General features: G+C 47.7%; 2 protein-coding genes and 1 non-coding gene across 4 annotated transcripts; 2 read left to right on the plus strand and 1 right to left on the minus strand.

Annotated features, from left to right (window-relative positions):
- The first annotated feature begins 285 nt into the window (after positions 1–285).
- LOC117042030 (zinc finger protein 572-like) lies at positions 286–1,418 on the plus strand. The gene has a single exon (XM_033141474.1). It carries the CDS (start codon positions 481–483, stop codon positions 1,336–1,338), a length of 858 nt encoding a protein of 285 aa, XP_032997365.1. The 5' UTR covers positions 286–480; the 3' UTR covers positions 1,339–1,418.
- A 1,886-nt stretch (positions 1,419–3,304) lies between these two features.
- Positions 3,305–20,400, minus strand: LOC117042019 (antigen-presenting glycoprotein CD1d-like). Of its 2 annotated transcripts, none has more exons than XM_033141459.1 (6): positions 19,994–20,400; positions 11,715–11,993; positions 9,418–9,699; positions 6,704–6,985; positions 5,251–5,350; positions 3,305–3,363 (listed from the first exon to the last, which is right to left on the minus strand). In XM_033141459.1, the coding sequence occupies exons 1-6, from the start codon at positions 20,313–20,315 to the stop codon at positions 3,318–3,320; spliced, it is 1,311 nt and encodes a 436-aa protein (XP_032997350.1). In that variant the 5' UTR covers positions 20,316–20,400; the 3' UTR covers positions 3,305–3,317. The 2 variants fall into 2 exon arrangements, with proteins under 2 accessions (XP_032997350.1, XP_032997349.1); XM_033141458.1 differs by having other exon boundaries at positions 5,251–5,353.
- Positions 12,025–12,098, plus strand: TRNAI-GAU. Its single transcript has one exon. It is a non-coding gene; the product is annotated as a tRNA-Ile (tRNA).
- Positions 20,401–22,495: the final 2,095 nt, after the last annotated feature.

Below are 22,495 nucleotides of genomic sequence, written 5' to 3' on the forward strand. Positions count from 1 at the left end.
GGTTTGTTTATTGCAGGCTTCCTCAACCTCAGCCCTCCAGATGTTTTTGGCCTACAACTCCCATGATCCCTAGCTAGCAGGACCAGTGGTCAGGGATGATGGGAATTGTAGTCTCAAAACATCTGGAGGGCCGAGGTTGAGGAAGCCTGGTTTACTGAACTCTCTGTGTCTTGGCAGAATGAAGAGGAGAAAGTGATGGACCTTTTGGCATTTGGTACGTTATCGATATCCAGTGCGGAAGAATAAAAGTAAAAGGTTTGAATGAGGCCAACTCCAGCTAAGTAAACAGACAGATCTGACTAGGGAATATTGTTGGTCAGAACACAATTAAATTATCTGTCATACAGCAAAATCAGCTTCTAAATATTTTGACTTTGGGTAAATCGTTCAGTCTGAAGCTTCAATTTTATCCCTTATCAAGAAAACTGCAAAGCAGCGACTCTTACCAGTTTTGGAGAATAAACTCACCTGCGGCATCACATGGGAGAGAAATTATTTAAATGCCCCAATTTTGGGGAAAGCTTCCTGGGCCGCTCTGATCCTTTCGAACATCAAGCCCAAGCAACAGGCGAACTGTACAAATGCCTCGAGTGTGGGAAATGTTTTACTCACAGCAAGAACTTCAGCACTCATCAGAGAATCCACACTGGGGAAAAGCCTTACAAGTGCCCCGAATGTGGGAAAAGGTACGGGGCCAGCTCAACTCTGAGCAGGCACAGAAAAATCCACATGGAAGAAAAGCCCTACAAATGCCCCGAGTGCGAGAAGAGTTTCAGTTACAAAGCAGACCTCATCAAACACCACCGGGTTCACACCGGGGAGAAACCTTACGTCTGTGGCGAGTGCGGGAAAAGCTTCAGCCAGAGCTCGAACTTTGTGACGCATCAGAGAAGCCACACGGGAGAGAAACCTTACGAATGCCCTGACTGTGGGAAAAGTTTTACTGTGAGTTCGAGCCTTATCGAACATCAGCGAGTCCACACGTCTGAGAAGCCCTTTTTGTGCGCGGAATGCGGGAAAAGCTTCAACCGGAGCTCCCATCTCAATGTTCACCAGAGAATTCACACAGGAGAGAGGCCCTTCCAGTGCCCCGATTGTGGAAAAGGCTTTACTATCCTTTCCACCCTTAGTAAACATCAGAGAATACACACAGGAGAAAAACCTTATAAATGTCCCAACTGTGAACGGAGCTTTAGGGTGAGCTCAATTCTTACGCAGCATATTAGAACCCACACAGGAGAGAAACCGTACATTTGTCCCGACTGCGGCAGAAGCTTCAGCCAAAAATCGCCCCTCATCGCTCATCAGAAACTTCACGCTCGTAAGAAAACGCCGTAGGCGACTGTTCTGCGACAAAAGGTGCCGTCTGCACTGTACATTTAAAGCAGTATCATACCACTTTAAAAACAGCCATGGCTTCCCGCAAAGAATCTTTTGAAACTATTGTTTGTTAAGGGTGCTGAGAGTTGCTAAGGGGTGCCCATCCCCCTCATAAACCTACAATTCCCATAATTCCCTAGGAAGAGGGATTGACTGTTAAACCCTTCTGAGAATTGTAGAAGATGGGACCACATTAGTGTGACTGGCAAATCATTGAGTCATAATTATCATAGCTTGGCATAAGAAAATGTGCAGTGATAGCTGGTAACTTTCACTCCTGAATAGGTTTTCTCTTTCTTTCTTTCCTTCTTAAATATCCTTCCACTTTAACTTTTTTTTAAAAAATACAACCTTCCGTTTCCTCCCGATTGAGGAATTGATTATTAAACCACTGTGAGGGAAATCAGGGTGCTCATTGTTGTTAGCAAACCGTCAACAGACTACAGCTCCCAGAATTCTTTGGGGGGAAGCCATGACAGAGTAAAATGGTATCATAGTACAGTACTTAAAATGCATGGTGTGAATAGAATGCCAACTCCTTTTTAAAAAATGAGCTTTATTTATTTATTTATTAAATTTTGTGTCCTGCCCTTCCTCCTTAAGGATCCCAGCATGGCAGTCAGTCTGGTTCATCCCATCAAATGTTTAAAAAGTACAATTTAAAATAAAAACGTTTTTAAAACTGCCTAGAAACATTTAGGGCATCCAACACCATAGTACTTCAAACAGATTTTTTTAAAAGATGAAAATACAAGTCTTTAAAATATTTTATTTACCGTATTTTTCGCTCCATAAGACGCTCCTGAACGTAAGACGCACCTAGTTTTTAGAGGAGGAAAGGGGGAAAGCCCTGGTTTTTTGAGGATCAGCTCAAATTTGTGCAGCTTTTTTTGCAAAGGGGGGAAAGCAAAGCTTTTGCAAAGGGGGAAAAGCAAGAGGAAAAGCCCCATTTTTATGGGGTTCAACTCACATTTCTGCAGATTCTTAAGGAGCCCTTTCTACAGTTTGTACCGTATATTCCGGCATATAAGACGACTGGGCGTATAAGACGACCACCGACTTTTCCAGTTAAAATATAGAGTTTGAGATATACTCGACCACAGATTTTCCTCCCGGCGTATAAGACAACCCCCGACTTTTGAGAAGATTTCCCTGCATTAAAAACTAGTCTTATACGCCAGAATATACTGTAAATTTGTTGTAAGCGTACAAGCTTCTGCAAAAATTGCAAAACGACCCTCTGGAAACTGCATCTGCCACAAGAAAACAACAAAATGCCATAAGATAAATTCTTACCTGTAAAATCTATGATAGCATAAGCTCTCATGGACTGATTAGTTCATAGAAAATACATACTGTATTAGTATTACTACTAATTAATTCGTTAGCTGCTTGACATAAGGCAGTCTAAGTGGTTCAAAATCAGGTTTTAAAAACTTACAGTTAAAACATATTCCACCATGGGGCGAGAGGCAGGACTCTGCAACCCAGAGAAATACTAACATGACACCTCTGCTCGGTTGAATAAAAATCCATCCAATTCCTTGGTGAAGAAAAACGTCTTAAAGCAACCCTGTAATAAAAAAGCTGGCACCTCACATTGAGCACAAATTCATAAACTTATTTTAAAGCATTTATATACTGCTTTGATGCAATCAACTTAAGATCACATAACCTTAAGTTATAATTTCGCCGTTACAGCAAGACTAATGGTGCTGGAAACACGATCCTGCCTTATGCCAGGCTTCGCCAACCTGGTGCCCTCTGTACTGGTTGGGAGTTGCTGGGAGTTCGAGTCCAATCACTGCCAACATCCCTCCAAGGCCCCAAGCAGCCTTTCTCCAGAGTTTGCCACCTCTATAGCTGAAGCATTTGTATGCTGCAGGAGATAGTGACAGCATCTCTGCTGTTCTGCGAGGTTTTCTTTTTTTGCTCAGCTAACTGGTGGGGTTCCTTCCGCTTGAGTGGATGTCTTCATAGCTCCTGGAATGAGAACGGAAAATTAAGTGGCTTGTTCCTGAAAATAAGCACTAGGCTGTTATCCTGACATCATGGCAAGCCCTATCCATATGGGTAGGATTTTGGCCACGTGTATCTGATAAAACGCTCTCTGTCTGCCCAGGGACTTTTGCACTCCGCTGGCCTCTGTATGCCAATGATGACAGTGCTGCTGTTGTTGCTGTTAAGTCTTTTCTGCCGTAAGGTAAAAGGTAAAGGGACCCCTGACCATTAGGTCCAGTCATGTCCGACTCTGGGGTTGCGGCGCTCATCTCGCGTTACTGGCCGAGGGAGCCGGCATACAGCTTCCGGGTCATGTGGCCAGCATGACAAGCCGCTTCTGGCGAACCAGAGCAGCGCACGGAAACGCCGTTTACCTTCCCGCCGGAGCGGTTCCTATTTATCTACTTGCACTTGACGTGCTTTCGAACTTCTAGGTGGGCAGGAGCTGGGACCGAGCAACAGGAGCTCACCCCGTCGCAGGGATTCGAACCACCGACCTTCTGATCAGCAAGCCCTAGGCTCAGTAACTTTCCACATTAACTGCTCTGTCAAAGAACCACTGCATGTTGCTGAGGATTCTGGGAAGTGTTCTGCAGCATACAGTCTGTTCATGGGGAGTGTTATTGGGTTATTGTTCTTATTTTGATTTTATGAGGGCAAACATCTACATTGGCTCCCAGTACGTTTCCGAGCACAATTCAAAGTGTTGGTGCTGGACTTTAAAGCCCTAAACGGCCTCGGTCCTGTATACCTGAAGGAGCGTCTCCACCCCCATCATTCAGCCCAGACACTGAGATCCAACACTGAGGGCCTTCTGGCGGTTCCCTCACTGTGAGAAGCAAAGCTACAGGGAACCAGGCAGAGGGCCTTCTCGGTAGTGGCGCCCGCCCCATCAGAGGTCAAAGAGATAAGCCACTACTTGACATTCAGAAAATACCTGAAGGCAGCCCTGTTTAGGGAAGTTTTTAATCTGTGACATTTTAATGTATTTTAATATTTGTTGGAAGCCGCCCAGAGTGGCTGGCGGGGTACAAATAATAAAATAATAATAAAAATAATATATTGTGATCTTTTCTGTGAACTGCCCTGAGACCTCTGGGTCTAGGGCGGTATATAAATTCAAACAAACAAACAAACAAATAACAGTATAACTTTCAGATCGCTCTCTGAGTTTGGCTGCTCTTTCACCGGTGCAGCTGGCTGAGCTACATCTTGGGGGGGGGGGTTCATTCTTTCTCTGCCCCGCTATCTGCATGTTACAGCGGTTAAGAGTGTGACTAGGGACTTCGGAGAAGCGGGTTCAAATCCCCACTCAGCCATCAAGAAGAAGAAGAAGAAGAAGAAGAAGAGTTTGGATTTGATATCCCGTTTTTCACTACCCGAAGGAGTCCAAGGGGCTAACATTCGCCTTTCCCTTCCTCCCCCACAACAAACACTCTGTGAGGTGAGTGGGGCTGAGAGACTTCAGGGAAGTGTGACTAGCCCAAGGTCACCCAGCAGCTGCATGTGGAGGAGCGGAGACGCGAACCTGGTTCACCAGATTACGAGTCTACCGCTCTTAACCACTACACCACACTGGCTCTCTGCTGGGTGACTCTTGGCCACAGTCGCTGCCTCTCAGCCTAACGTACCTCACAGGGTTGTTGTGGGGAATTAAATGAGGAGGGGGAAGAACCATGTATGCCACCTTCGGCTCCTTGGAGGAAAAGGTGCGGGTATAAATGAAATAAATAAATAATTGCAATAGGCAAAGAGCAAAGGAAACTCTGGGAATCTCCCCCGAAAGCCACAGAGCTAGCGATGGCCCCCACTTGCGCCCAGCTCTTTGTAAATTGCAAACATTTGAAAAGGGAATAGAGGAGAACTTACCTACGTCTCCTCTGCCGGCAAATTAGTACAACTACGGCTCCAGCTATGAACAAAGCAACAACGGAAATCCCTATTATTAGTGCAGCCTTGTTTCCTCTGCCTTCTGGAGAACACGGTAGACAAGAAAAGGAAAGGCGACAGGATTAGAGAGAGAGAGAGCAGAGCCACAACAAGTCACTCCAATGCCTCCACCCTACAACCAGGCCGAGTCCAACTGAACACAGTCTAGACTCTACTTGAATACCTACTCTGTGGCAGTGAGGTGTAAGTAAATATAATAGTAAGAACAGTAATAATTGTTTTCGTTTTTTTGCAAACCACTTTGAGAGGTGGGGTTTGTTTGGTTTTTTTTTTACAATCAAGCGTTACATGCACTGCGTGAACTAAAATATGTAAATAAATGATATGTATGTACTAATCCTGTCCCCAACCACAAATCCCAAGATTGTGGTGAAACCTTCACTTTGTTTGGTTAAAGTTGTTGCTGGGGAGAGCTGGAGTATATCTATGAAGTGCATGCAGTAACCAATCATGTTATGTAACCAAACAGCAGAAATAGCGCTTGGTATTTCATAATCGTCCCGGCGAGGTTCAAGAGTCAACGAAAAGCCACCAGAGAGGTTTCTGCAATTGTCTTCCCACTGAAAGGCTCGAGTGGATGTAACTAGATACTTTGCAGACTGGCTCAGTAAACGAGTTGGCTCGGTAAGCAAGATAGGACAAACTTTTCTTTTTCTTTCAAAATAACTTCTCGTTTGTGGTGAAGTCCCAGCTAACCCCAGAAACAATTTTAGCAGAATGAAGGCCAGCCGGTGGGGATGGGGTGTGTGTGTGTTATCGCTGTCATCCCTTGGCATTCAAAAATAAAGCAGTAGCTAATGCATACCACCCTCTTCCTAACAGAATCATAGAGTTGGAAGAGACCACGAGGGCCATCCAGTCCAACCCCCTGCCAAGCAGGAAACACCATCAAAGCATTCCTGACAGATGGCTATCAAGCCTCCGCTTAAAGACCTCCAAAGAAGGAGACTCCACCACACTCCTTGGCAGCAAATTCCACTGCCGAACAGCTCTCACTGTCAGGAAGTTCTTCCTAATGTTTAGGCGGAATCTTCTTTCTTGTAGTTTGAATCCATTGCCCTGTGTCCGCTTCTCTGGAGCAGCAGAAAACAACCTTTCTCCCTCCTCTATATGACATCCTTTTATATATTTGAACATGGCTATCATATCCCCCCTTAACCTTCTCTTCTCCAGGCTAAACATACCCAGCTCCCTAAGCCGTTCCTCATAAGGCATCGTTTCCAGGCCTTTGACCATTTTGGTTGCCCTCCTCTGGACACGTTCCAGCTTGTCAGTATCCTTCTTGAACTGTGGTGCCCAGAACTGGACACAGTATTCCAGGTGAGGTCTGACTAGAGCGGAATACAGTGGTACTATTACACAAAGTACTTACCCCAAGGGATGATTTTCACCCCCAGGCTGCTGTGCTGAACCCTGCAAGCGTAACTGCGCTGATCCGCTGACTTTATAACCAGAGTACTCCTGATCTGGTAAGTCAGGTCGTGGTTAGGCAGTATCTCAGTGGAGTTGAAGCCCTGGCTGGGCAGCTCCTTCTCATCCTGCAACCAGGAGACGTTGATGGGTCGTGGGTAGAAACCGGTGACTCGGCAAACCAGCAGCAAAGAGTCGGGGGCTGGCGGGGTCTTGTGGGTGAAGACCCCAATGACCGGCGACACTGAGAGGGCAGAAGAGTTCAGAACGCAAGTTACATATGCTTTGAAAGCCATGCCACGCTGTGCTCTGGCCCGTGCCTCCCAGAATCTGAGATGATTTGCACAAGCAACCCGTTTGAGATTGCTGCATGCAGTCAGCTCCCTGTCTTCTTGTGTACAGAAGAGTCGCAAGTAGACTTAGCTGTCTAGGAGGTTATGCTTTTCATGTGTCGTTACATTTGGGCTCATTGGAGGTGGAAGGTGCAACACATTTAATATCTATTAAGCCAAACTGGTGTGTGTGTGTGTGTGTGGTCAACAACAGGTAAGGTGGCAGTCTCTCTTCCTGTTTCTCCAAACAAGAACAGCCTGCTGGGTTAGCCCTGTATCCTGTTCTCACAGCGGCCAACCAGATGCCTGTGAGGCAACCGGCAAGCACAAGATTTGAGCACAAGAGTGCCTGGCCCGTGACTTCCAGCAACTGGGATTCAAAGTCAGAGCATTACTGCCTCAGACTATAGAGGCAGAGCATAGCAAATAGTTTAGGGATCGTTCTTTCACAGAACTAGTTCCGACTATGAGCTTAGAGGCTTCAGAAGAGGAGTGGGGAACCTTGGGGCCTGTTTTGCTGGACTACAATTCCCATCAGCCCCAGCTAGCATAACAATGGCAAGTGGCGGTGGGAGATGTGGTTCAGGAACATCTGGAGCGCCACAGGTTTCCCCACACTTGTTTTAGGACCTCATCAAGGTAACTGAAGTAACCCTGCTCTGGATTCAGCTGTAAAGGTAAAAGGTAAGGTAAAGGAACCCTGGACGGTTAAGGCTAGTCAAAGGTGACTATGGGGTTGCGGCGCTCATCTCGCTTGCAGGCCGAGGGAGCTGGCATTTGTCTGCAGACAGCTTTCCGGGTCATGTGGCCAGTATGACTAAACCACGTGACGGAAACCAGAGTGCATGGAAATGCCGTTTACATTCCCACCACAACAGTACCTATTTATCCACCTGCTTATCTCCCACCACAACAGTACCTATTTATCTACCTGCTTATCTCCCACCACAACAGTACCTATTTATCTACCTGTTTAGGGAAGTTTTTAATCTGTGACATTTTAATGTATTTTAATATTTGTTGGAAGCCGCCCAGAGTGGCTTGGGGGAACTAGCCAGATGGGCGGGGTACAAATAAAATAATAACAATCATCATCATCATCATCATCATCAAGTTACAGGTAGGTAGCCATGTTGGTCTGCCATAGTCAAAACAAAATAAAATAAAGGTGCTACTGGATGGAATAATAATCTACTTGCACTGACGTGCTTTCAAACTGCTAGGTTGGCAGGAGCTGGGACAGAGCAACGGGAACTCACCCCGTTGCAGGGATTCGAAACGCTGACCTGATCGGCAAACCCAAGAGGCTCAGTGGTTTAGACCACAGCGCCACCCGCATCAATGCCCGTCAGGATGGCTGAGTGGTCTAAGGCACCAGACTCAAGGTTGATTCCTTTCCACCTCTTGGGTGTTCTGGTCTCTGAATGAATGGAGGCGTGGGATCCTTCTGACACACCCTTCTGCTGTGACATGTTCTAAGGGCCAAAGTGTAATTCAGATCAAATATGTGTGAGCAGCAGGAGCAGATTGCAGGAGTTCTTGCTCAAAACCACCACCACCCCTTGAAAGTGGATTATTAGCCCAAGAGTGGGAAGCTTCCAGTCTGTGCAGCTTGGAAGAGTAGCGCCTGTGAGTTTTTTCCTTATTTATCTCTACGGGCAGCTATATGAGCACCGAAAGATACACCCAGCAAAATATTTAAAATTGCTAGACAACCCCAGACACCGCTGGGCATTCACTAGGGCCTGATTTAATGCTCTTCCCTCGGCGCTATTAACTGGCAGATATTACCAGATCCCGTTAGAACAGAGACTATGCCCTTGTGCTAATAACGAAATTGAATCAATTGGGCATGTCCTCCTGTACTGCACAAGACACGAGGAAGGAGTTAATTGAACCCCTTCTAAAGAATTTACCAGGTCGTTCAACTGAAACATACATCAGATACTTACCAGCGGACTCTAATCCAGAGATCACTAGGAGTGCAGCTAAATTCTGTTACATCGCGTCAAGATTAAGACATGCCGTGACATCAGCAAATATTAGAGATAAAGAGTCCACTTAATCCCCTTAGGAACGATTTTAAAGTGACAGATTGTTGAGATATCTCACCAATTTTTAAAGTCTAAATATGCTGATTATAAAATTTAAATGTGATTTTAGTATATAGATGCTATTTATGAAACGAATTGTTTTATTGATTTTCTGGTTTCCGACCGTAATAAAGACTATTCGCTCATTCATTCTTATTTATCTCTGGGGGAAGAATGTGTGCTGCCCTTTGTTCCTTGGAGTAAAAAAAAAAAAAAAAGGAAGTAAATAAATTGCTAGTTTCCAGTCTCACCCTGTCTCTGCACAGCCTCCTTTCCGGTCTCAAGGAATGTGTTGTGAGCTCTGATGCACTGGCCCAACAGAAGGATCTGTAGAGTTGCAACCGTGCCCTTGTCATTGTTCAGGATCTGTTCAGCAGAGGTAGCCACCACATCATCCTTCAGGGCAACCCAGCTGCCGTTATCTGCACTGAAGGTGACCACGGATTCCCCATCTACGGCAGCGTCGTAAAAGCCCCTCGTCGTCCCGTTGGACGTGGACTCACAAAAGATCAAGGACTGCACAACGAAAGGATCTGGGTGTTGAAATGAGTTATAAAAGAGATGGAAGGGGAGTCCTTAGAAGGTAAAGAGGCAGGACCTTTCTCTGCAGCTTTTATTTTTTATGTCGTTTTATTATTTGAGGGTTCCTCCCCACCCCCACCCCCACCCAATCAAGTGGTATATAAATATTATGAAGTAAAATGAACAAAACCTTGCAGCGCATTATTCTGATATGTTATGTTCAGCAGAAAGATCTTCCGGCTTAGGATCTGGGGGCTTCCCACCGCAAATTATTTCCTGCTCCCAAAAGACGGCTATACTAGGTCGGGTGGTAGCTTTTGCTAAAGATGTACAGAAATGGTTGAGCCTCTAAGGCAGGGGGGTGGGTGGGAAGTCTCCGCTCTCCCAATGTTATTGCACTCCCAATTCCCATGGATTTAACCCCCACATCTGCAGGGGTTAGGGTCACCCTGCAAGCCCCTTGCCCTCTCTGCCCCCTCAATTCTCATGAATTCCACACAGTGCGTTATTAAATTATGGAGTTTGCTCCCATAAAATGGGAGTGATGACCACCAACTTGGATGGGTTTTTTAAAAAAAAGATTAAACAGATCTTTGTTCCCTGAGGCTGATGGGAAGTTGTAGTCCAAAGCGCCTTGAGGGCACTGGGTTGCAAAGCCTGCAATAGACCATGAACCCATGATAGGCAGCAGAGGAACCAACCCCCCCACAGCAGGTTGCCAGGAACGGATGAGACAAGGTGTCAGGACGTTCAGTGGTTGCTCATGAGAAACTTCTAAAAACTAAGTTCTTTATTGTGCAGATATTTACAGTGGAGCAAAAGTTCAAACGTCCATCTCATCCCTCTGCAGAGTCCGGGAATGAACCCTTCTGGTTCTTGGTCAAGCAAAAGAGGTGCGGGATTCTAAACCCCCGTCTCCCCCTTCCACGTCTTTCCTGTCTGCGAATTCGGGGCACGGGAAACTGTCCCTGTTCCCCGCTTCCCCCTTGGTGCTCAGGCTCTGTGATCCCTTCACAGCCCCTGCGCCGACTTCCTGCCTCCAACTCCCCCTCCCCACTGGAGGAGTGGTCGCTTCCTCCTGAGGAGGGGGATGACGGACTGCTGAACAACGGGGGTGGTTCCCTGTACTGCAGACGATCCTGGGATGCTACCGGCCGTAGGGAGGGGGGTTTCCTGACACAAGGGAAAGTCCTTACCAACTGCTTTTTATTCAATATCCACAGAGAGAGGCTTGGGAATGCAGCCTCTTGAGGTAATGGCGTTGTCTCAAGTGAGTCACCGCTACAGGTGCTGAGAAGTGCCCTCTGCCTTTGAGCTCTTTGCTCTCCTACTTTCAAGGTTCGCCGGGTTCTGGGAGAGGGAGGGTCTGGAATGCTTTCCAAAGACACTGTGTCCGTCAACTGTCCCCCCCCCCCGGTGCTTCTCCTTTTTCCTCCTCCTCCCATTATCTCCCAGCTTTCCTCCTCATCTGCCACTGAGCTGTGATCTCCCTCAAACCCCTGTTGTAATTCTGAACTGTCTTCTTCTTCTTCTTCTCTGGAAGGGTCAGGCTGGGGAGGCATTCTCCACCATTCCTCCTCTGCCTAGACATACCAACAATGCAACTCTATACATGGAGAGAGCAGGACCAGACCTGAGAATATGTGGTTGGTGGGAAATAACAGAGGCATCTCCTGTCACATGCAGCCCAGTTGAGGTTGAGGGGACCAAGCCATTTAGATCAGGACTCAGCAACCTTTTCCAGCCATGGGCTGGTCCACCGTCCCTCAGACCATGTGGTGGGCCGGACTATATTTTGGGGAAAAAAACCATGAACGAATTCCTATGCCCCACAAATAACCCAGAGATGCATTTTAAATAAAAGCACACATTCTACTCATGTAAAAACATGCTGATTCCCGGATTGAGATGGCGATTGGGCCAGATCCGGCCCCCGGGCCTTAGTTTGCCTACCCCTGATTTAGATGATCTCTTCACCAAGGAGACACAGCACTCCTAGAAGAACAGAACCAGTCGCGATACTTACAGCTGCCTTTGAGAAACGTAACGATTTTGTTGATGGTTTGTACGAAGCCTAGGAAGTAGCCTTTGATAATCTTCAGCAGAAGGTCCCACTCTTGAGACGTGAGGCCACTTACGCTCCAAGGCTGGAGGAACTTGAACTTCCAGGTGCGGGTATCCAATAAAACTACCTCCACGTCCCCCAGAAAACTAGTGAACTCGATGTCCGTGTCACTGGCATTGTGGAACACCACCGTCTGAAGCAGGCGGACGGCATGGAGTGTTTCCGGGAGAGGAAGGGAGGCTGGTGGGGGAAGAGTAGATAGATAAATAAAGCCTGGGTGGCTCAGTTGGTCAGAGCATGGTGCTGATGACACCAAGGTCGCAGGTTCGATCCCCGTATGGGACAGCTGCATATTCCTGCATTACAGGGGGTTGGACTAGACTTTAATTTGATTTTGAGATCTTTTTAGGAGGTAATTTAATTATTGTTTGATTTTATACCAATGTTATGTATCTCATGTTAGCCACCCTGAGCTCGACTTCGGCCGGGGAGGGTGGCATATAAATAAAAGGGTTTTTTAAAAAAATTATTACTTGTTATTCCTTTGTAAGAAAATATGAAATAATGTAAAACCATTTTTGTGCGGGGGGGGGGAATCAATGGGGGGGGGTTGACAAGAAATTTTCCGCACCGGGTACCACCTGACCTTCCCATGCCGGGGGGGGGGGTTGACAATTTTTTTTTTGCCCCCGGGTACCAATTTACCTTGCTACGCCCCTGTTCCTATGTTCCATGCTACAACTGTTTTTTTCTCACTGAAATCCCCAGAAAATATCAGATACAAAAAGGCCCCAACACAGCAAATACTGGACTGCAACCATTTGTCAACAACTTCGGGTGACACCAATTTTAATCTTATTCCAAGAAGACCCCCTGAAACCAACGGGCTTAAAGCAATGGCTGTATTCTGAATATGACTAACGTTGGAAACTGCCTATCATCTAGAGCAGGGGTTCCCATACTGTGGTCCACAGACCACCAGTAGTCCATGAGCTTCATTCAGGTGGTCCAAGGCATGCCCACATAAAATCTTCATATCGTTTTTTAACGGTACTGTGGTACCTCGGTCTACAAACAGCCCAGTTTACGAACTATTCGGTATACAAACTCTGCAAAACCAGAAGTAGATGTTCCAGTTAGTGAACTTTTAACGCGGTCTATGAATGGAAGCCGAACGGTGGAAGGGCACCGGCGGTGGGAGGCCTTGCTAGGGAATGCGCGCCTCAGTTTAAGAACGGCTTTGGTTTAAGAACGGTCTTCTGCAACGGATTAAGTTTGTAAACCGAGGAACCACTGTATTTTACTGCTTCTTTTTATTGTAATACAATTAGAATTTGGTGGCTTCTCCGCTTCTAATATTGGGTTTAAAAACAAAAAGTATTTCAGAGTGATTTAACCTTCCTGACTGGTAAAAAAGGAAGCTGAAATGCAACCACATATTTTTGGCGACGTTTCCTGTTTTTAAATCAAATGTGACTATGTTCTTGGCAAATGGCCATTGACATGTATATTTAATTTGAGAAAACTACAGTAACTTTTCCCAACTGGCTCAACAACATTTACATCTTACACCAGCTCCTGGGTGCCACTGAAGAATAACTCCAAGGTCGCTACCCTTTCCAACCATTCTAGGGCACAGTCATTTAGAGTGTATCTAGAAATTTTGCCTCTTTGTCCTGACTGGAAAGCATAGGCAACCAGTTTGTGTCACCCACGACTTGGAACATTTCCTCTTTTGGAAGCTTCCTTGATTTCATTTCTCTTCTCAAGATCTCACTGAGCATTTTGAACAGGAGCACAGCAGGACACTCCTAGCATTAAATTACTCTTGGGGCCCAGTATCACCACCCAAAACAATTCTGTGGGTAAATCTGCCACTTTGAGGATTTCTAACTTGCTGGAATCAATGCCCCCTTTGCCATATAGAGTGACACACACACACAGCCCAATACAGTGGTACCTCGGGTTGCAGATGCTTCAGGTTACAGACGCTTCAGGTTACAGACTCCGCTAACCCAGAAGTAGTACCTCGGGTCAAGAACTTTACCTCAGGATGAGAACAGAAATTGCACAACGGCAGCGGGAGGCCCCATTGGCTAAAGTGGTACCTCAGGTTAAGAACAGTTTCAGGTTAAGAACGGATCTCCAGAACGAATTAAGTTCTTAATACCACTGTATGTCCTCCCCTGCCCTTCCTATTTCCAGAGGCAACTGCGTCCCACTGGTTTTCTCCATTCCACCAGGTAAATGCAGAATTGCAGCTTTTGTTTGTTGCAAGGCTATGGAGAAGAATATATTTGCTCCTATGAGATAATGCACTGCGTGTGTGCACGGAAATGTTTTAAAAGCAAGAAAGGTAACATTAAAATCACAGATCACACCCCAGTAGAAGTTACCCTTAAAATAGGAGAGGGAATGCAAACCACCCCATCAAGCTCCTTCAGTCCCATCCTAACCACAAATAAACAAATTAGAGAGAGTCTCACAAAAACTCTCCAAAACTACTTCAAGGAAAGCAATGTAGACAATATAACAACCCCCTATGGGACGCAATGAAAGCGGTCACTAGAGCAGTGTTTTTCAACCTTTTTTGGGCAAAGGCACACTTGTTTCATGAAAAAAATCACGAGGCACACCACCATTAGAAAATGTTAAAAAATTTAACTCTGTGCCTATATTGACTATACATAAAGTAATTTTCCCACGGCACACCAGGCAACATCTCGCGGCACACTAGTGTGCCGTGGAACAGTGGTTGAAAAACACTGCACTAGAGGAGCTTGCATAAAAGAGAAACCATCCCTTAAAAAACAAACCTCCTCAAAAGTTAGTAAAATAGAAGAAGACACCACGGCCCTCTCATCACGCTAGAAACAAACAGGATCTGAAAAACTCCTTAAACTTATAGAACAAAAAAAAAGGAGAGAACTAGACTCCCTAGAAATGAACAAAACAATGATCCACATTTATACTCTAAACAACGCTTCTAAGAGTATGGAGGGAAAAACTCCAGTCTATTAGCAAACAGGTGATAGGTAAAAGCAAGAAAGGTCATCTGGCTATTATTGCACATTGGCTATCAGCTGCTAGAGACCGTATTTTGATAGAGTTGAGAATTCTTGCATCCATGCGTTAAAGAAATGTGCTGCATGAAGTTTATTTAGAACTTGTTTATCTGCAAACCGTGTGAACTACCACACCTGCTTTTGGTACCTGCCACCACAGTAACGGTTTCGTTTTAGTGCAACTTGCAGAAGTGCAGGAGGTGAGATGGAACTCCACTTATAACCCCTCTGTAGATGGAATAATGGTGCTTATCCTGTCTCCCTTTGCTGAGTTGACAGAGACAGAGAGACTAGCCCATTCCTTCCCATTGAACAGTGGTCTGGGATGCCAAAATATCTGTTCTCTACAGATGTCACCAAGTGAAACATCTCCCTGGCACGGAGCAAAACGTTTAGCACCTGCTAACCGCATGAAACAGCTGTGAGATACGCAGCTGCAGAATAGGCTTTGAAAGTTGTCAACTCGACCCAGCAGTGAGAATGCTGCTTTTCAAAAGACCGACAGTATTGTGGAACCTCAAAAAGACTATAATCATTTCCTTGTGGCACAAAGTTTGGGGTTTATAATACTAACTTGTTCAGGGTTGTTAGAACAAAAAAAAATGAAAGGCACAAATACAGGATGGGTGACACCTGGCTTGAGAGCAGTACATGTGAAAAGGAGTCTTGGTAGACCACAAACTTGACATGAGTCAACAGTGTGATGCAGCAGCTAAAAAAGCCAATGCAATTCTGGGCTGCATCAATAGGAGTATAGCGTCTAGATCAAGGGAGGTAATAGTACCACTATATTCTGCTCTGGTCAGACCTCACCTGGAGTACTGTGTCCAGTTCTGGGCACCACAGTTCAAGAAGGATACTGACAAGCTGGAACGTGTCCAGAAGAGGGCAACCAAAATGGTCAAAGGCCTGGAAACGATGCCTTATGAAGAACGGCTTAGGGAGCTGGGTATGTTTAGCCTGGAGAAGAGAAGGTTAAGGGGTTATGTGATAGCCATGCTCAAATATATAAAATGATGTCATATAGAGGAGGGTGAAAGGTTGTTTTCTGCTGCTCCAGAGAAGCGGACACGGAGCAATGGATTCAAACTACAAGAAAGAAGATTCCACCTAAACATTAGGAAGAACTTCCTGACAGCGAGAGCTGTTCGGCAGTGGAATTTGCTGCCAAGGAGTGTGGTGGAGTCTCCTTCTTTGGAGGTCTTTAAGCGGAGGCTTGACAGCCATCTGTCAGGAATGCTTTGATGGTGTTTCCTGCTTGGCAGGGGGTTGGACTGGATGGCCCTTGTGGTCTCTTCCAACTCTAGGATTCTATGAAATTCTGAAGAACTCCAAAAGGCTCTCTCCTCCTGAGTGAATGGGTGGGAAAACAGCAAATGCCATTCATTGTAAACAAATGTTAAAGTGAGGTATGTCAGAGGGGGGGAAACGTAACTTTACATATATGCTCATGGGGTCTGAACAGCCAGGAAATGAACAGGAACAAGACTTTGGGTTCATCTTGATGGAGATGTTGTGCCTGTGAAAAATGGAAATGCTAGGGATCATGAAGAAAGGAAGTGAAAAGAAAACTGCCAATATCTTAAAAGCCATTACAGTGGTACCTCGGGTTAAGTACTTAATTCATTTCAGAGGTCCGTTCTAAACTGAAACAGTTCTTAACCTGAGGTACCACTTTAGCTAATGGGGCCTCCCGCTGCCGCCACACGATTTCTGTTCTCATCCTGAGGTAAAATTCTTGACCCGAGGTACTACTTCCGGGTTAGCGGAGTCTGTAACCTGAAGCATCTGTAACCTGAAACGCCTGTAACGCGAGGTACCACAGTACAGAAATCTTATGTTGCGGCCACATTTGGAATACAGCATACAGTTCTGCTGTCATCTCACCTCCAAAAGGGTACTGTAAAAGGGGAAAAGGTTCAGAAAAGGGGAACCAAAGCGATGGAGCAATTCCCCTGTGAGGAACGGCTGCAGCCTTTGGAACTTTTTTTATGTTTAGAGAAAAGGTGACTAAGTTGTGACCTGATAAAAGTTGAAAAGCTTGGGGAAACAGGGATGGGGGAGAAAAGAAAACATTTTCTCCCTCTTTCATAACACTGCAGCTCGTGGACACCCAGCAAAGCCGAATACTGGAAGATTCAGCACCGATAAAATAAAATACTTCACATAATGAAGATGCAGAACTCGCTCCCACAGGGAGCAGCGATGGTTGTCAACTTAGATGGCTTTAAAAGGGGATTGGGCAAGTTCTTGGAGGGTAGGTAAAGGTAAAGGACCCCTGGGCGGTTCAGTCCAGTCAAAGGCGACTATGGGGTGCGGCGCTCATCTTGCTCTCAGGCCAAAGGAGCTGGCGTTTGTCCACAGCTTTCCGGGTCATGTGGCCAGCATGACTAAACCATTCCTGGCGCATCGGGACACTATGATGGAAGCCAGAGCGCACAGAAATGCCATTTACCTTCCCACCAGAGTGGTACCCATTTATCTACTTGCACTGGCGTGCTTTCAAACAGGAGCTGCAACAGAGCAACGGGAGCTCACCCCATCGCAGGGATTCGAACCTGTGCTCAGGTCCTGCTTGCAGGTTTCCCTAGGTGTCCTGCCGGCCACTGTGACAAGAACAGGATGCTGGACAAGATGGGCCATTGGTCTGATCCAGCAGGGCTCTTCTTAGGTTCTGACAAAGGCCCATACTGTATTTTATTTTTTGAAAAATTGCACAGTAGGTAAATTGTGTCACTGTCACCCCAATTTCCCCAGGTTCTCTCCCCCCCCCTCCACCCCGGTTTTCACATCTCTACTCAACATCACGCTCCACATTCTAGATAAGTCTCCTTTGCAGGATGCTTTCTCAAACCCAGAGACCACACATGAAAAGGCACCCGTGCTCTAGAGGGTAGGGCTCGAATCAATGGCTTCGAGTTATAACAAAGAAGATTCCGACTAAACATCAGAAAGAACTTTCTGACAGTAAGACTTGTTTGACAGTGGAATGGTCTCCCTCGGGAGGTTGTGGACTCTCCTTTCCTTGAAGGTTTTTAAGCAGAAGTGGGGTGGCCATCTGTTGTGGATGCTTTAGCTGAGATTCCTGCATTGCAGGGGGTTGGACTAGATGACCCCTAGGGTCCCTTCCAACTCTTCTTTGGGACTGTGGGGGGGGGCTTCTTCATATATATTTTTATTTTCCCCAAATTTCATGAACTAACATTTAGATTAGGTCAAAAGTTCAAGGACCCTGAAAGGATTTCCTGTTCCTCTGGTTTAGAGAAAATCCAATGACAAGCAAAACCAACTAGGTTCAATTTTGCCCACACCCTCCTTTTGAGTTCCATGAAGGCAACATTGCAGCCACAGAGGAGGAAGCTGACCCCCAGAGCCGTCCTTCCCATAGGGCTTTAGTGGTGAGTTGCGCCAGGGCGCCGGCCTCTCAGGGGCGCCCCAGCGAGTGTGGGAGCTGCGCGGCTCTGCCGGCGGCCTCCCCTTTCCCTGCACGGCCGCCAGCTGCGCCTCACCTTCTATATGGCTGAGAGGCATGGAGCTTCCTTCCCAAGCCTCTGTGGTGATTGCTCTCCCGCAGCAGCATGGGGGAGAGTTGCGCTCCCCCCCCCGGACGGCTGGCAGTGCGCAGCTATGGCCACCCCAACACTATCTTTGGTAATTTGGGGGCGCTGGGGAGATATTTGCACACTGTCGCCGCATCTGCTAAAGACGGCCCTGCTGACCCCAATAACCTGAGGCAGGCAGGAAGTGGATGATTGGCTGGCTAAGGTTGGCAGGGGCACTGCCCCATTTGCCCGAATGCACCGGTGGAGGAAGGGGTGCGGGGGGAGCACCCCAGCCCCCACCAGCACGATCCCGGAGGGGTGCCATTGCAGCTGTTACTCCCACCTGCGCTGGGCGCCACACCCCTGCAGGCGGCGTGCCACACCCACAGGACGCGTGCCAGCCCCGCCTGCTCTCCAACCCCGGTGCCCAAAGCTCCGCCACTGCCTGAATGAACCAGTCTCGGCCAGTTGTGAGTCTGCCACTGCTGCCACCCCAGTATCTGCCACAGGAGGTGGCCCTACTGGAAATACATTTTTGAGAATCTGCATCCAGAGTCTCTTTTTGCATTCACTAGGGTCCACTTGTGAATCTCCAAGAAGGCAAACATCCGGACCCCCTAAACCTCCAGTGCTTCTCCTTCCAAACTAAACAGCCCCAGCAATGCTCCCAAATCAGGGTTTCAAAAAGTGAGGTGAATGAAATGCTGGCAAGTACGTGGGTGGTGCTGTGGTCTAAACCACTGAGCCTAGGGCTTGCGGATCAGAAGGTTGGAGGTTCAAATCCCCATGACAGGGTGAGGTCCCGTTGCTCGGTCCCTGCTCCTGCCCACCTAGCAGTTCAAAAGCACGTCAAAGTGCAAGTAGATAAATAGGTACCGCTCTGGCGGGAAGGTAAACGGCGTTTCCGTGCGCTGCTCTGGTTCGCCAGAAGCGGCTTAGTCATGCTGGCCACATGACCCGGAAGCTGTATGCCGGTTCCCTCCGCCAGTAAAGCGAGATGAGCACCGCAACCCCAGAGTCGTCCGCGACTGGACTTAATGGTCAGGGGTCCCTTTACCTTTACTTACAGACACAGTGATAATTCAGCACTTCAACAACCGTAATTCACAAAATGGATTTTATTTTACCTTGGCATCCTGGCATTGGCAAGCCAATTATTTATTCTATACAGCCCTTCACCCGTAGATTTCAGGGTGGTTCGCAACATAAAAACACAAGATAAAATCACAAAGTACATAAAAGAAGCAGGAGCAGATTTAGGTTTGATGAGGCCCTAAACCATTGAAGGTAATGGTGCCCTTTATATGTCCAGCTGTCCTTTGTCATTCAACCAGTCCATGCAGAATGTAGGCTCCCTATATATAGAAATGAGCAAACCAGTGATATTTTAGGGAGCAGGCTAGCTGGCGGGGCTGATTACTTACATCCTAGGAGCCTACACAACACAAAACACTGTAGGTTTTATTTCATTTGTTTTTTATATTATATTTTGGAAATACAATTAACGAGTGCAATGCTTTAAAAAAAAATCATTTGTTTCGGTTTAATCCACAGGCTCGCGTACTATATGCCAGGCACGCCTTTTTCCAGGCAACTATCTCCCAAATTTCATTTAAAAAGGAAGTTCACATACCTGGGCTGGCTGTGCAGGGCGACGAGGCGAGGAACCAGAACAGCAGCAACACCCAGGCTGGAGATAGCAAGGTTGGCTTCTGGCCCCTTCTCACGTGCATGCTGGAAGCTGGTGCACGCGCGGAAAGCGAAAGTAGCTCGGTTTCACTCCTCCCGCAGGAAAGATTCCTATTCCGCAAGGAAGAACACACGGAGTGACAGCGGAACTCCAGGACACGACCTCGCCATCCCCGCGCCCGGTTCGAATTTCTGCATGCAAAGCGGGTGCTCCCGGGCGTTTTTTCCACGCCGGTTCCATCCGCGCATCCTTGCAACCGCCTCATTTCCCGATGGGTGCCGCCACCCAGAAAACAGTCCTAGCACCAGCTGCAGCCGCGATCCCTCCTTCCGCGGCTTTCCTGGGCTCCTGCGCTCGCCCGCCCGCTGCAGCCACTAGGGGAGGCCGTCTCGGGACGCGGCGGAGGGGAAGGCGAAGGCGCCACCCCTCTTCTCTGAGCTCCGCTCCGTCCTCGGCCGCCTGGAAGGGGCGGCGCCTCGTCCCGTCCCAGACAATGCCCGCCCCGGCTCGGCCCTCCCCTCGCCGCCCCCACGTGGTCGAGCGCTGGCGAGAGACCTTGAGCCTCGCTTCCTGTGTGGCTGTGTGTCTGTGTGTGCGCGCGGCGGAGAGCCCGACCCGAGTGGAGACTGCGGCTCTCCCCACCCACGCATCCACACGCTCTCCGGCTCGGATCGATCCCGGGGGTGGAGGAAGATTTTAAGCCCTGCCCGCGCCACCCCTCCGAGCGCCTGATCGGGTGAGCAGGGGAAGGGGGGGGCGGTTTCCTGGTGGCAAACTTGATCCAAAGCGCAAAGTCCCCTTTACGCACCGCCACCGTCGCCTGGGGGTCCTGGGTGGGGCCCGAGAGGCCTGTGCAGGCGGTTGTTGCTGCTGCCCTGGGAGGAGAAGGTGGTGGTGGTGGTGGTGCCTAGTGGTCTCTCCTCCTCCTCCTCCTCCTCCTCTATCACCTCCCCTCCAGATAAGGTGCCTGTCAACCGAGATCCCCGCCAACCGAGAAGCTACACTCACGGGGGAAATGTGAGCCAGCACCAGCGCTGTCTTTTGGAGTGATGAAGTTTGTCCTGGCATGCCCCCCCCCCCATCAAGTAAAACAATAGAAATATTTAGCTTACCAATCACGTCGGTTCTGCTGCCCCAAACAAAAGTCCTCCCCCCCCCCAACAAAAATCCTGGCTAAGTCCATGTGTCGTGGGGTTGCTTGAGGCCATGGGGGGTCGGCTAGTTTGCACCTGCTGCAACAGCGAGGATGAGTGACAAGCAACGTCTGTGTCCTTTTGAAAACGGAAGTAGAACTTGTCTTTATTTACTTATTTTACCCTCCTGTTGTTCCTGGAGAGAATCTGCACTTGGATCGCAAGTGAGAAGCCTGCGACCTTCCGGATCCTGCTCCTATCTCGTCTCTGACCGCTGGCTGGCCACGCTGCCTGGGGCTGAGAGGACATTGGGAGTCCAGCGATATCTGGGCAGCCGCAGGTTGCCCACCCTTGACTGGTCTGTGGAGGATCTTCTGCCTTCTCTGGAGGACCTCATGAAGGAAGCTGTGGGAACAGGCACCCCCAAACTCGGCCCACCAGCTGTTTTGGGACTACAGTTCCCATCATCCCTGACCACCGGGTCCTGCTAGCTAGGGATGATGGGAGTTGTAGTCCCAAAACAGCTGCAGGGCGGAGTTTGAGGATGCCTGCTATAGGATGATCTGCTCCAGACAGCAAGCCTGCACTCCCCAAACTGTAGGTTGGTTCAAATCAGATGTGTGAGAGCTGTTCACCGGGGGGGGGGGGGACACAGGTTTGAGGCAGTGGCCGTTCCAAGCCCTACCTGGACTGAATCTGCAATCTTTTGCATGTGAAGCTAAGGTGAGCTGGGATTTGGCCCCTCCCCAGTTCAGTGTGAGGGGCTGAGCAAAAATTCACAGCAATAAGGACATGTCTGTGTATGTTGTCGTTCAGTCGTTCAGTCGTGTCCGACTCTTCGTATGTCTGTGTATAGACAGCTTTTATATTGTACGCTGCTTAGAGATTATTTTAAAATATTAAACTAATTGTAACAACAACAACAATTGCAACCAGCTTAATATTATTATTACAATCAGCTTTATTATGATCAGCTTTGTTGTTGTTGTTGTTTGTTGCTATATTTGTACCCCGCCCGTCTGAGTTGAAACAGCCCGTTTATCCCCCCCCCCCCCCGCCACTCCTGTTGCAAAGGGGAATGTTAACAGTGCATATTAAGAGAAATGTTAGGGAAACTGATAGGCCAGAATTGCAGCACTGTGGAAGTAATTTGGAAAGAGTGTCTTCCTGAAACAAACCAACAAACAAAAATGTATAAAATTGGTAGATTTGAAACCTCAGATACAAGAATGACCGTATCTCTCTTTGTTTTGTTTTGTTTTACTTCTCCTAGCCATGAAAACCCATGAAAACACTTTCGTGAGTATTGAAA

The sequence above is a fragment of the Lacerta agilis genome, chromosome 2, assembly GCF_009819535.1.
Source record: "Lacerta agilis isolate rLacAgi1 chromosome 2, rLacAgi1.pri, whole genome shotgun sequence".
Taxonomy (NCBI): Eukaryota; Metazoa; Chordata; class Lepidosauria; order Squamata; family Lacertidae; genus Lacerta; species Lacerta agilis.